Source organism: Hippopotamus amphibius, chromosome 7, assembly GCF_030028045.1.
Source record: "Hippopotamus amphibius kiboko isolate mHipAmp2 chromosome 7, mHipAmp2.hap2, whole genome shotgun sequence".
Lineage (NCBI taxonomy): Eukaryota > Metazoa > Chordata > Mammalia > Artiodactyla > Hippopotamidae > Hippopotamus > Hippopotamus amphibius.
In genome coordinates, this window is record NC_080192.1 from 3751496 (window position 1) to 3763826 (window position 12331).

Below are 12331 nucleotides of genomic sequence, written 5' to 3' on the forward strand. Positions count from 1 at the left end.
TAACAATGGTACAAACCTCCCAGGGTGGGGGAGGATGAAAATGAGATTGGCACACAGTAAGCCCCGGGGGCAAAAGGCACCTCCTCTGTGTCCTCAGTTGGCTGAAAATCTGGCTGCCCCGGGGATAAAGCCGCGACATCCAGAGGGTGGCAGGGGTTGGGGGGAAGCCACGTAACATTGGTAAGTCACGGTTGACTGTTCTTTACTCCCAAAGACACATTTAAAAACAAACAAAAAGCCCCAGCTGTCCACCGGCTGCTGCCCTTGAAACTCTTGGGCCTCACCGACACCTGGGCATCTTGGCGAGACCAAACGGGACAGGGCCCTGAGCATCACAGACCCTGGTTCCTGACCCACGGAAGGGGAGACTGAGGCCCTGGGGGCGCTTGTCTGAAGCCCAGATGGGGCCAGGGAGAAAACCAGGTCTCCCGCCTTCTAGGTCTTTCCACTACTTCACCGGATTCCTCAGAAATTAGCAATGGAAAAGTGATCCCACGCTGGGGGAAGAAGAGAGTCATAGTTTCCGTTCTGGCTCCTCGCGAGCACCTGGGACACGGTGGGTCCCTCCCAGATCCCGTGCAGAGAGAGGACCTGGCTTATGTCCCCCGGGCAGTTAACAAGGATGCTTTGGCAGTGCTGACATCACGGGCAGGTCGCAGGTCTCCTGTGTGAAATCAGCCCCCCGAGGCCTCTGGCTGGGGAAGCACCCCTTCCGCCAGGGCTGCCACCACCCTGGGGCTGGGTCGCTGGCAGAGAGGATCAGGGTGGGTGGCCAGCTGGCCCGAGGGTGATGACAAGGCCTCAGAGCCTCTTGGGCCCAGGAGGAGGGAAAGGAAACGTGGACACTCGGCTCAGGTCCCCCAGCGCCGTCCTGCTCGTGTCCTGGGCAGGCCTGGAGGCGTGCAAGGTAGCACTGGAGCCTGCCTGCCTGGACTTGACCCTGGCTTGCTACTCCCTGGTCCTGTGCCCCCAGACAGGCTGCTTTACCTCCCTGGGCCTCAGTTTCCTCCTCTGTGAAATTGGATAGCAAACATAGCTGGGTGTCTGATACATGGTAAAGAGCTCAGTAAAGGCCAGCGATTCTTTGATGTGCAGACTGTCCCTTCTCCCCTCTCCACCCCCCATCATGGTCCTACACCCAGACATGGAGCCCTGTCAGTTTTGTCCCATCTCCCCCACCTTCTGGTCCCCAGGTCTGAGGTCCCAAACTGCTCCATGCGGAATAAGCTGGGAGCTGGAAGGAAGGGGTCTGGGTGTCCAACACCCGTCACTGGTGTCCAGGCAAAGCCTGCTGGGCAGGGTTGTTCTGCTCCAGCCCGTCGGGAGCAGGGCTTCAGACCCTAGGGGAGAAACCGACTCAGACACTGAAGCTGGCAGCTTCACTGAGTTGCATGAGGGCCACGAGGGAGGTGGCAAAGGAAGGCTTTGGTCCCAAAGAGCTGACAGGAAGTCACCCTCTGTGTCCATCGCTAAGCTGGTCACCTGCCCTCTCTTCCTCCCTCCATTCCTCTCTCTCTCAGCTCTATTTCTATTTCTGTGCCTGTCCCTGTGCTAGTTGCTGGAAATAGAGGGCAAAACTGAGCAGATATTGACCCTGTCATTTCCACACCTACAATCCAGTGCAAGGCAGCAGGTATCGTGCAAGTAATCCAGAGAAACTGTGTCTGATAGAACTTTCTGTGATGGGCAAACCCTTCTGTATCTGAACTTCCCACTACAGTAGCCACCAGCCACGTGTGACTAGTGAGTTCTTGAACAGTGGCTACTGAAGAGCTGAATTTTAAATTTTATTTCATTTAAATTAATTCAAATGTAACTAGTCAGGGCTTCCTAGGTGGCGCAGTCGTTAAGAATCTGCCTGCCAATGCAGGGGACATGGATTCAAGCCCTGGTCCAGGAAGATCCCACATGCCGTGGAGCAACTAAGCCCATGCACCACAACTATTGAGCCTGTGCTTTAGAGCCTGTGAGCCACAACTGTTGAGCCCACGTGCCACAACTATGGAAGCCCACTCACCTAAAGCCCATGCTCTGCAACAAGAGAAGCCACGGCAATGAGGAGCCTGAGTACCACAACGAAGAGTAATCCCTGCTCTCCCCAACTAGAGAAAGCCCGTGTGCAGCAACAAAGATCCAATACAGCCAATAAACAAACAGACAAACAAACAAACAAAACACCAAATGTAACTAGTCACCCGTGACTAGGGGCTTACTGTATCAGACAGCATGAGTCTAGTCACAACTCCATCTCACCAGGCTGTTATTTCTTCCTAGCATGTATATTTATTCAAATGTGTGAGCTTATTTTTTCATAATCTATCTCTCTGTGATGGTATGTGCCTTAATCTGGTTTCCCTGAAAGCAGGACCTGAGATAAAGGCTTGCCTGCTGGCAGCTCAGTTGGGAATGAGATCCTGGGGGTAACCAAGAAAGGGTGTTTCATTAGCTTTGTCACTGCTGCTGGGGGCTGGTACTTGATCCTACGGGAACTTCTGGGGTACTCATGAAATACACCTTTAAACCCAGGGGATTAAAGGCAGAAGCATCTACCCACCAGCTCCAGCTCACTGTTGGTCCAGGATGGCTCTGTGAGCATTGACTTCCCAGCTCTCAAGGTTGTGTGAGTGTGAGGGCAGAGCGGGATCTCCCAGGTGTCCTAAGTCACATTCTCAGACAAGCACCAGAGCAGGAAGCAAGTGCTGTCCAGCATGGACCCAAGGTAAGGCACTGTGTGGTTGGACCTGTCCAAAGCTGGCCACAGCCACTGTGAAACGGCTGCAAGTGCCAGTGGTTGCAGTAAGAGTTGAGGTTGAAAGGATCCTGAACTGGTGCACTAGGGGCCAATGTGGTCCACCCCTGGCATAGCTCATCGCTGCTTCTGCCTTTGATAAAGTCTAACCTGCCACAAAGTTCTCTTCATGTAATCTTAGCCAAAAGGCAGAGGAGACACAGAGTTCCCTTTAAGTCAATGGCCAGCTGCAAGCTCTATAAGTTTTAAAAAATGTTTAATTTAATTATTTATTTATTTTAAAAAATTAATTAATTAATTTTATTTATTTATTTGGCTGTGTTGGGTCTTCATTGCTGCACATGGGGTTTCTCTAGTTCCGGCTAGCAGGGGCCACTCTTCTTTGCGGTGAGCAGGCTTCTCCTTGCGGTGGCTTCTCTTGTTGCAGAGCGTGGGCTCTAGGCTCACGGGCTTCAAAGGCTTGATAGTTGAGGCTGTTGAACTCTAGAGCACAGGCTCAGTAGTTGTGGCACACAGGCTTATTTGCTCCCTGGCATGTGGGATCTTCCCGGACCGGGACTTGAACCCGTGTCCCCTGCATTGGCAGGTGGATTCTCAACCACTGCACCACCAGGGAAGTTCAAGCTCTAAAAGTTTTAAAAACAAGCTTATTCGTGGGGCAAGATGCAGTCTCCATCACTGCAGCTGGTTTGAGCCCATGAATGTTCCCCATCATCTCCGTTCTGCATCACGAATTCCAGACGAGCATCTCAACTGGTCTGGGTTGCCTGGACAGTGGGGAGCCCTAGACCTTCATCACTGAGGGACCCAAGCCCTTTGTGGCATCGCCCCTGCTGGCCTGTGGTGGCTGCTGTTGACTACTCACTGTTATCACCATCTTGGAAGCAACAACAGGCCTTGTTTCCAGTGAATTCTCTTGTTCTGAGGAATATTCCTGCCTGTCCCCAAGCCTACCTCCTCCCGCTAGTATAGTGACGACTATTTTGCCTGTTGCTACACTGGCATGAGAAGCCCAAATAACCAATATATAGTTGATGCTTCAAGATCTATGGAATCTTTAATTTGTCCCCTGGTGGAAGAATTCCCCCATGGGGACCAGAACCTCACGTTCTGGACCAATGTATTCCCCTTGTTTCCTAGACCAACGTACTTTAATATTGGAGACAGAGCACCATATATCTAAGTTCATCTCCCACCCTCTGACATTGAAAGTACTTGCCACTTACTGTTCACCAGATTTCGAAGGGATGAGCAATGACTCTCCAGACAGAATGAAAGTTCCATGAAAACAGAATTCTTGTCTGTATTGGTCATTGCTGTATTTCCAGTACCTAGAACAATGCTGGGCTCAAAATAGGAATTCAACAATTATTAGCAGAATAAATAAAACAAAAAAAATTCAGGTGGAATTTAATATCTATAAAATGTATTATAAAGCGAACATTTTCAAAAAAGTATAGGACTACCACTGGGCTGGGTAGATCAATAAAAAGAATAGAAAATCTAGAAAGAGGTGAAGGTAGGGGATACACGTTTCTCTGTTTAGGTATACTTAAAAAAAAAATAGGGATGGAGTAATTGGCAACATTCTGAAAAATGACCTGACAGTAGGCCCATGTCTCTCTTCTTGCACCAAAATAAACTTAACATGGATTAAGAATCTTAAGGTAAAACAATGAAATCATAAATATACTGGGAGGAAATATATTTATTTACATAATTTTGAGGTGAATAAAAATCTTCCTAAGCAATGCCACCCACAACAGGATCTATTAAGGGAATTAATGAAGATTTTTGCTATATAAAAATAAAAATTCCCAGGACTTTCCTAGTGGTCCAGTGGTTAAGACTCCACACTTCCACTGTAGCGGGCATGGGCTCAATCCCTGGTCAGAGAACTAAGATCCTGCATGTTGTGTGGCCAAACAAACAAATAAATAAATTAATAAAAATAAAAATTCCCATATGGGGGAAAAATAAACAGAGTTGAAAGACAAAAAACAAACTGAAAAAGTAGTTCTAACTCAATATACAAAAACCCCTTTGCAAATCAACATGACAAAACATCTGCAAATATATGGGAAAAAAATTTACAGAAGAGAAATTTCAAATTTCCAATACATCTATGAAAAAGGTTTAATTTCAAAGGCTGCAAATTAATCTAAGATAAAATTTTCAACTATTAGATTGAAAAAGCTTATAAAAGATGAAAGTACTTTTAAAAGATTGTAGGTACCAGTGAGAGTTCAGGGAATGAACAATCTTATGTGTTGCTGGTGAGACAACAAATTGGGAAAATATCCTGGAGGCAAAGTGGGCAGCGTTCATTCACTAGACAAATATTTATGGAGCTTCTCTGTGTGCCAGGCACGTGGCAACAACACACTGCTCATCGTGCTCTCACTTCCCTCCCAGTGTAGTGGAGAGATAGACATGAAAGAAGAAAGTGCACAAACAAGCTAGTAATTACTTCAGTTGTAGAACATACTTATTAATGTGTTTAACGAGGGGTCCTAACCTGGTCAGGATGACTGGGGAGACTTCCCTAGAGGAGTGATTCTGTAGCCAAGTCTCACACAACTAGAAAGATTTAGTGAGGAGAATAGAGAGGGAAACTGTTCTGGGCAGAGAAAATGACAAAGTGAAAGTCCTGATGAACCCTGGGACTGTTCCCCTAACCTCTCCAACCTGTGATTCCTGGCATGCTCTGGTCCCTGCTGATCTTTCCTGACTCAACTCCTGATTCCAGAGCTGCTACAATGTACTATCTCCAATAGCCAGTTTTCAACCCCAAACTATTAGACTATCCAAGAGACAGGAAAGTGTGCCTCACAAAGGAAGTCAATAGATATGAACTCTGAGTGGGACCAGATTTCAAATACTTAGCAGTCATATACTTCAAAGCAGCTACTGTAAATATGGTCAAAGAATTAAAGAAAAAGATGTTTAGAGGAAAATAGGGTCAAGGAATTAAACAAAAGTATCACATCAATGAGTGAACAGATAGTGCATCTCCACAAACAAATGAGAACTTCATCAAAATTCCAGAATTGAAAAGGACAATAACTAAAATTTTAAAAAATTCACTGGATGGGCTTCCAATTCTAGAGAGGGCAGAAGAAAGGATCAGTAAATGTGAAGATAAATCATCAGAAAGTATTCAATGCAAAAAAAGACAAGAAATAAGATGGGAGGAAAAAATAATAGGACTTCAGAGAACTGAGAGACAATATTGAGTGGTCCAAATGCATGCTTCCTCTCCAGAGTAGAGAGATAGAGGGCAGGGAAAAAACGTGATGAAATAATGAGTGAAAACTTCTCAATGTTAATGGAAAACATTAACTTAAATACCCAAGAAGCTCAAAACCCCAAGAGGGTAAACACAAGTAAAAACACTTCCAGGTAAATCATAGTCAAACTCGGAAAGCCAGAGGAAAAGAGAAAATCTTGAAAAGTTTGGAGAGAAAAAAAACTCAGCTTGTTCCATGAAGGGGAGTATTTAATACCTGGCTTCTCACCAAAAAACAAAGGGACAAATCCAGAGGTTGCCTCACTTATCTATTAAGAACCCCAAGAGTAGATATTAGTGAGATGGGAAAAACATTAATGTTTAGTCATATACTAAACAAGAATTCCCTAAAACTGATGTGAGAGCTCAGACTGAAAATGCTCGGTGGACACAAAGCAAGAAAAATAAATGAACAAAAAGAAAAATCTCAATGTTCCACAGCAAGGCACATCAGGATGGAATTTCAGGACATTGGGAGAGAGGAAAAAAATCTAAAATTATAAGAAACTATAAGTCACTATGCTGCTAGTTTTTTAAATAATTATACAAAGATTACAAAAGTATATATTACAAAAAGTACTTCTAAAAGTTTATAAGCTCTGTCCGAGTAGAAGTGAAGCTGTAGAAAATTGATTACAGGGCAAATGATTTTTGTCCATAGCAATGCAAATGAATTTTTTTTAATTAATTAATTAATTTATTGGTTGCGTTGGGTCTTCTTTGCTGTGTGCAGGCTTTCTCTAATTGTGGTGAGCAGGGGCTACTCTTCGTTGTGGTGCACGGGCTTCTCATTGTGGTGGCTTCTCTTGTTGTGGAGCACAGGCTCTAAATGCGTGGGCTTCAGTAGTTGTGGCGCACGAGCTTAGTTGCTCCGAGGCACGTGGGATCTTCCCGGACCAGGGATTGAACCTGTGTCCCCTGCATTGGCAGGCAGATTCTTAACCACTGTGCCACCAGGGAAGTCCTGCAAATTAATTTTTTACAGTAGGGCTATATTTATATTCTGCCTTATGGTAAAGATAATCCCAAACAGTACACCTTGTTGCTCTATAGGATAGTAACCAGTTTTGTACCTATTAGCAAATTCATGTCAGCATTTCTGATTACCTACTCATATGTCTGTCCTTCAGATGCTCCTTCAAGCTGTTTTTCGCATCTTACTGGTTCCCGCAGTAATTAATGAGTTAAGCAAAGTCTTAGATGTGCTCATTTTCTAGCTGCATGAGGATCATGCTTTGATCTCTTTAAAAATTATTCTTTGTCCACAAGGATACGGTAGATAAGTAGAAAAAGAGCTCCTATACATAAAAAAGGTGATATATAAGTAGAAAAAGAGCTCCTATGCATAAAAAAAAGACACAAATCCAATTAAAAATGAGCAAAGTTGTTAAACAGAGAAGCCACCTCATTAGTAATCAGAGGAAATAAACTTACAACAGCAATTTATCATTTTTCACTCACAGCAATTTTCCAGTGGCCTGAAATCATGGCCCTTTCTGGGGAGAGGTGCCTGGGATTGGGGAGGGGCTGGCCAGGGACAGACTTACCTGTGGGGTCTGAATATTTCAGAAAGATCCTCTGGCTGCTGGGGGTGGGGAGAGTGGACTATGGGGGACATTGGCAGTAGCCCAGGTGAGGGATGACATGGCTGAGATCTAGGTAGTGGCAGAGATAATGCACTGAGAAGCCCAGGTGACACGGGGCATCTGCCTGAGGTCTGAGAGTGACACCCCTAGGGGCAGACATCTGCCTCTACCCTGGGGCCTGAAGGAGTAGAGTGAGTCAGAGGTCAGAGGTCAGAAGTCAAGGGGTGGCTTCTGGTCCAGAAGCGGCTGGTACCCTGCCCAGGTCCAGGAAGCCCTGATGGGGTGGGTTAGGACGTCCGGGGAGGTATTGGGGATCCCAGGAGGACAACCAGGTTTCCTCTGTCTGGGAGATGGGTGGACCCGCACGAGGCCAGAGGCAGAAGGGCCTGCCCACACCTGGACGAGTACCAGACAGAGCTGCTGGGGTGCACGGGAGCATCTCATGGCATTAGGGACTCACGGCCCAGGCCTCACTGCAGCTCACCCTATCCTCTCCTCCACTGACTGGCCATGACGTAGGGAAGGAGCACCCAGTGAGGCTGGAGAGGGTGCAGGCTGGAGGACAAAAGCTTCTGGGGGGACGTGTATTGGCTGTGAGATGGAATCGCAGGGGATCTTGGCTTTGGCAAGATGGAGCTCTTTGTCCGCCCCATAAGAGCTGTTTTGGGGGGAGGTGGGGGGTGACAGCACCGGACAAAAAGGGCTGAGGAGCGTGTTGGGGGTTGTGATGGGGATGACAGTGGCAGAAAGATGGGTGTGGCATGGAGTGTGCTTTTTCCCTGAAGAGGGAGAGAGCTGAGAGTGCTGGGCGTTGGAGGGAAGGGAGCAGTGGGAGATGCAGCAGAGATAGAAGGTCGTTGTCAAGGAGGCAGAGGGAACGGGTGGAGCCTGGAAGAGCAGGTGGGGACGTGGAAGGGAGGGCGTGGACTCTGCACAGCGGGTTTGGTGGCAGGAGGCGGGGGCGGGGGTGGGGGCGGGGGGCGCCACCGAGAAGCAGGTGGGTGAGGCAGCGACTTGCTCTGGGTCAAGGGACTGCCTTTCACCACCCCCCGCCTGCCCCAGCACCTGGGACCCGATGACTTATCTCTGTGACAATCTGATGGGCTGTGGCAGCTCCATGGGAAGACAGCTGGAGGGACGTCTGAGTGCAGAAACATACAAGTTCCGACACAGAGATCTGCCCAGCAGCGGCGCAGGCTGCGGGCGCCCAGGGCTGCAGGTCTCAGCCAGCACCAGGATGCAGGGATGCAGATCCCGGCAGGTACCCCCGCGGGAGCAGGTGGGAGGCGGACGCTGACTCAGGCCCTGATTCAGCAGGGCTGCCACTGGGGTGATGAAGGGGGTCCTGAGGGATCTACCCTGCCCCTGAGCGCCCTTTCCTGGGAATGTTCCAGAGCGACTTTTTTTAATTATATTTTTTGGCTGCGCTGCGTGGCATGTGGTATGTTAGTTCCCCTACCAGGAATCGAATCGGTGCCCTTGGCAGTAAAAGGACAGAGTCCTGACCACTGGACAGCCAGGGAAGTCCTCCAGAGTGCTCTTTGGTCCCGAATGAAGGGCGGCTTCTATCCCTCTCCCAGAGTTCAAAGACGTTTTCTGAGCTGGTCCTGTGGCCTCTGAGCTCAGGGCTTGCCCCTCGTGGGGCTCAAAAGGAAATCCTTCACCGTCTTCAGTGTGGCAAAGCTAGTTCACGGTCACCCCGACGCCGTTCACCCAGTCACGTGTCCATTCATTAGTTCCTGGCTTCCTTCCTTATTTCCATGTGTTCACTGCAGGTCAGCTAGGCCCCAGGCCCTGGGACACCACGTGATGCAGGCAGACACGGTGTCTGCGCAGGAGCCCACGGAAGTTATGCCCCTGCAGCAGCAAAGCCGGTGAGAGGCTGAGAATCCGGAGCTGGGGCCGTGGGCCAGGGAAGGCCTCCTAAGACCTCAGCTGAGAGCGACGGGGTGACTCAGGGACAGGGCAGGGGACGGTTTTAGGTGGCAAAGGTAGAGGTGAGTGGGACACACGCTCGGGCACTGCAGGCTGAGTGGGTGGCCGAAGCAGGGGTGTGATGGAGGAAACCCAGGGTGGGGACCGTGCTCGGAAAGGCCTGGGGAGTGGAGGCTGGGGGCCTGTGAGGTCAGGGCCACAGGTGAGGGCGAGGGCGAGGGCGGAGAGGTGGGAAGGGGTGGTGAGGGCCAGGCTGGCCCCGCGGACGTGTGGCTTCACCCAGACCCTGCAGGAGGCAGGAGGAGTTTGGCTGGGGGTGGGGCTGAGGGTGAGGGGCCGGCGGGACAGCCAGGGGCAGCTGCACAGGACAGAGGCCCCAAGGCAGCGCCTGCCTGTGGGTGCTTTGGGCCTCCCCTGTCCCCCCGAAGGTCTCCCCTCGGTGTACGCAGCCCTGGGCCCTAGCCCCTTCAGGGCTGGCCTTGACATGTAGAGACCCACCTGGCCCAAGGTCATGGCCTCCTTGGGCCGGCCACGTCCGGTGATGCATGCAGGTGAGAGTATAAGGTCTGGTCGCTTCCACCCAATTCAGGCCAGTGCCGGTGGCCTCTCCAGTTTCCAGAGCTCCCACAGGGTGTGGCCTCTGCCAGGCCTGCATCCTTCCCCTCCCGGCCACAGTGGTGATGCCAGGCCATGGCTAACTGACATCCTGCTCCCTGAAGCTTGCCCTGGGAGCCCACACTGCCCCACTCCGCCCCCTACTCAGCTGCGGGGCTAAGACCCCGGCAGGCAGGTGGCCTAGCCCTAAGTGGGGAGAGGAGAGGGGAGGGGTGCCGGGAACTCCCCCACCCCCGGGGAGGCACAGACGAGGGGTCAGCAAGGGGCTTCTGTAGGCCTGAGAGCTGCAATGTGGGCAGACCCCTTGCTCTGAGCCCCCTCCCCATCTCTGCTAACCTCAAGGCCTCTTTCCTGTAGGTGCAGCCCAGCATCCTTGGTTCATGGTCCTGGGTCCTTCTGGCCTCAGCGTCCTTCCTTGGTGAGGCTGCCCACGCTGCCCAGGGTCACAGTTATGGGGATGACAGGTCACCCACCCCCTCGGTCTCTGAGCTCTGGACGGCAAAGCCCCTGTGACCGAAATGCTGGCAGGAGCCCCCTCTGTGAGCCCCTGGCTCCCTCGGGGTCTTCCCAGAAGCCGGTCCTGAAGCGCCAATTTGCTTTTTGTTTTCTTTTTTGCCACCCTGCACTGCATGCAGAACGTCCCCTACCAGGGGTTGCACCCGTGCCCCTGCAGTGGAAGCTCACAGTCTTAACCACTGGACTGCCAGGGAAGCTCTGAAACACCCATTTGTGTGAGCCTGGCTGGCTCAGGAGGGGACTCCAGGAGACATGAGGAGGGTGTGGAGAAGTTGCGGCAGGGAGGGGACACAGCTATCACAGCCTGTGTCCTCAAGCAAGTCGCCTCTGAGGCTGCTGGGGGGTGCAGTGCTGAGCGGCCCCGGCCGGGGGGCAGTCGGCCACCTGCTCCGTCCATCCTCGAGTGGGGGCTGCACTTTGGGTTTGTCTGGCTTGGGGCCAGAGACAGCGTCTGTCCACAGAGGCAGCAAAGACACACGTTTGGGGGTGCCCCTCGGGGGGTGGGAGACCCACGGGTGTGTTGCCGCTGACGCCCTGGCCTCCTGGCTCCTCACCCAGCGATGGAGGAGGAAATCCTATTCCTTTGTCCAAAGAGCTTCGGCTGGCCTCAATTTCCCGAGCGCCTTGGCCAGGGGATTGTGTGCCCAGAGGGCAGGGCTGGGGAGGGTGTTTGCCTCCGGCCCTCCTTGCTGCCCCCACCGCCGTCCGCAGCCCCAGCTCGTTCGCCAGGAGCCCGAGGGGCAGGCGGCAGGGCTGGCAGCTCAGCCCCGACGGGCCTGGTCTAAACCGCGTTCCGCCGGCCAGGCCCGGTTGGCTGCCCTGGGTGCCGAACAGCCAGCCTTTGTCCTGCTGGTCACAGGCGCCGCGTGCTCTGTGCCCAGCTTGTTTTTCCCAGGCCAGGCTGGGCAGGCAGAAGCATGGAAGCCATGGAAACCACACAGACCACCTGTCCCGCCCCAGCTCTTCTCTCTGCCCAGTTGCTTTCTTAGGCTCTGCAGACCTCCTGGTGTGCTGGCCCTGCCCCAGCTGGGCTCTGGGCTCTGGGCAGAACAGCCCTCACTACCCTTGCCCCCGCCCACCCTGGGACCTCAGCTGGGCCAGTGCGGAGAGAGCCAAGGGGGTTCTGGAGCCCTGGGGTCCCCTCACCTGCTCCTGGCACTCCTCAGGTGCAGGCTCTGAGGACTGTGGGTACCAAGGGCTCCTTCCTCTGGCATGTGCCCCTTCCCTCTTCCTCCAGCCACTTTCCCCTGGGGCCCAGGAAGGAGGCCAGCTCAGGGCAACACTCTCTGATCACAGCTGCCTCAACATGAAACAGGCTATCTTGAAAGGTGGTGAGCTCCCCATCACAGGGGACATGCAAGAGTAGGCTCCCAGAGCTGCTCTAAGGGAATCCTGGTTGTGTGTGTGGAAAACTGACTGAATGAACATGGGAAGCGTTCTTTCATTCATTAATTCACTGTCTCATTCTTTCATTCAATGAAAACCAGCGGTGTCTACCTTTGACCTTGGTCCAGGGCCAGGGGCTGAGCAGGCAAGGGTGAGATTACAGTCATGATTCCTGCCTTTGTGGGAGGTGGAATCACGTGGATGTGGGACTTGGGGGGAGACACACAAGCTCTGCCCCCAGCCAAGCAGACCTGG

General features: G+C 51.7%; 1 protein-coding gene across 3 annotated transcripts; it reads left to right on the forward strand.

Moving 5' to 3' along the window:
• The first annotated feature begins 8614 nt into the window (after nucleotides 1-8614).
• LOC130857385 (uncharacterized) lies at nucleotides 8615-12115 on the forward strand. 3 transcript variants are annotated; one of them, XM_057743022.1, is made up of 4 exons: nucleotides 8615-8885; nucleotides 9400-9573; nucleotides 10532-10592; nucleotides 10810-12115. In XM_057743022.1, the coding sequence occupies exon 4, from the start codon at nucleotides 10943-10945 to the stop codon at nucleotides 11867-11869; it is 927 nt and encodes a 308-aa protein (XP_057599005.1). In that variant the 5' UTR covers nucleotides 8615-8885; nucleotides 9400-9573; nucleotides 10532-10592; nucleotides 10810-10942; the 3' UTR covers nucleotides 11870-12115. The 3 variants fall into 3 exon arrangements, with proteins under 3 accessions (XP_057599005.1, XP_057599004.1, XP_057599006.1); XM_057743021.1 differs by having other exon boundaries at nucleotides 9400-9621; nucleotides 10532-12115; XM_057743023.1 differs by having other exon boundaries at nucleotides 9400-9498; nucleotides 10532-12115.
• The last annotated feature ends 216 nt before the right edge of the window (nucleotides 12116-12331 follow it).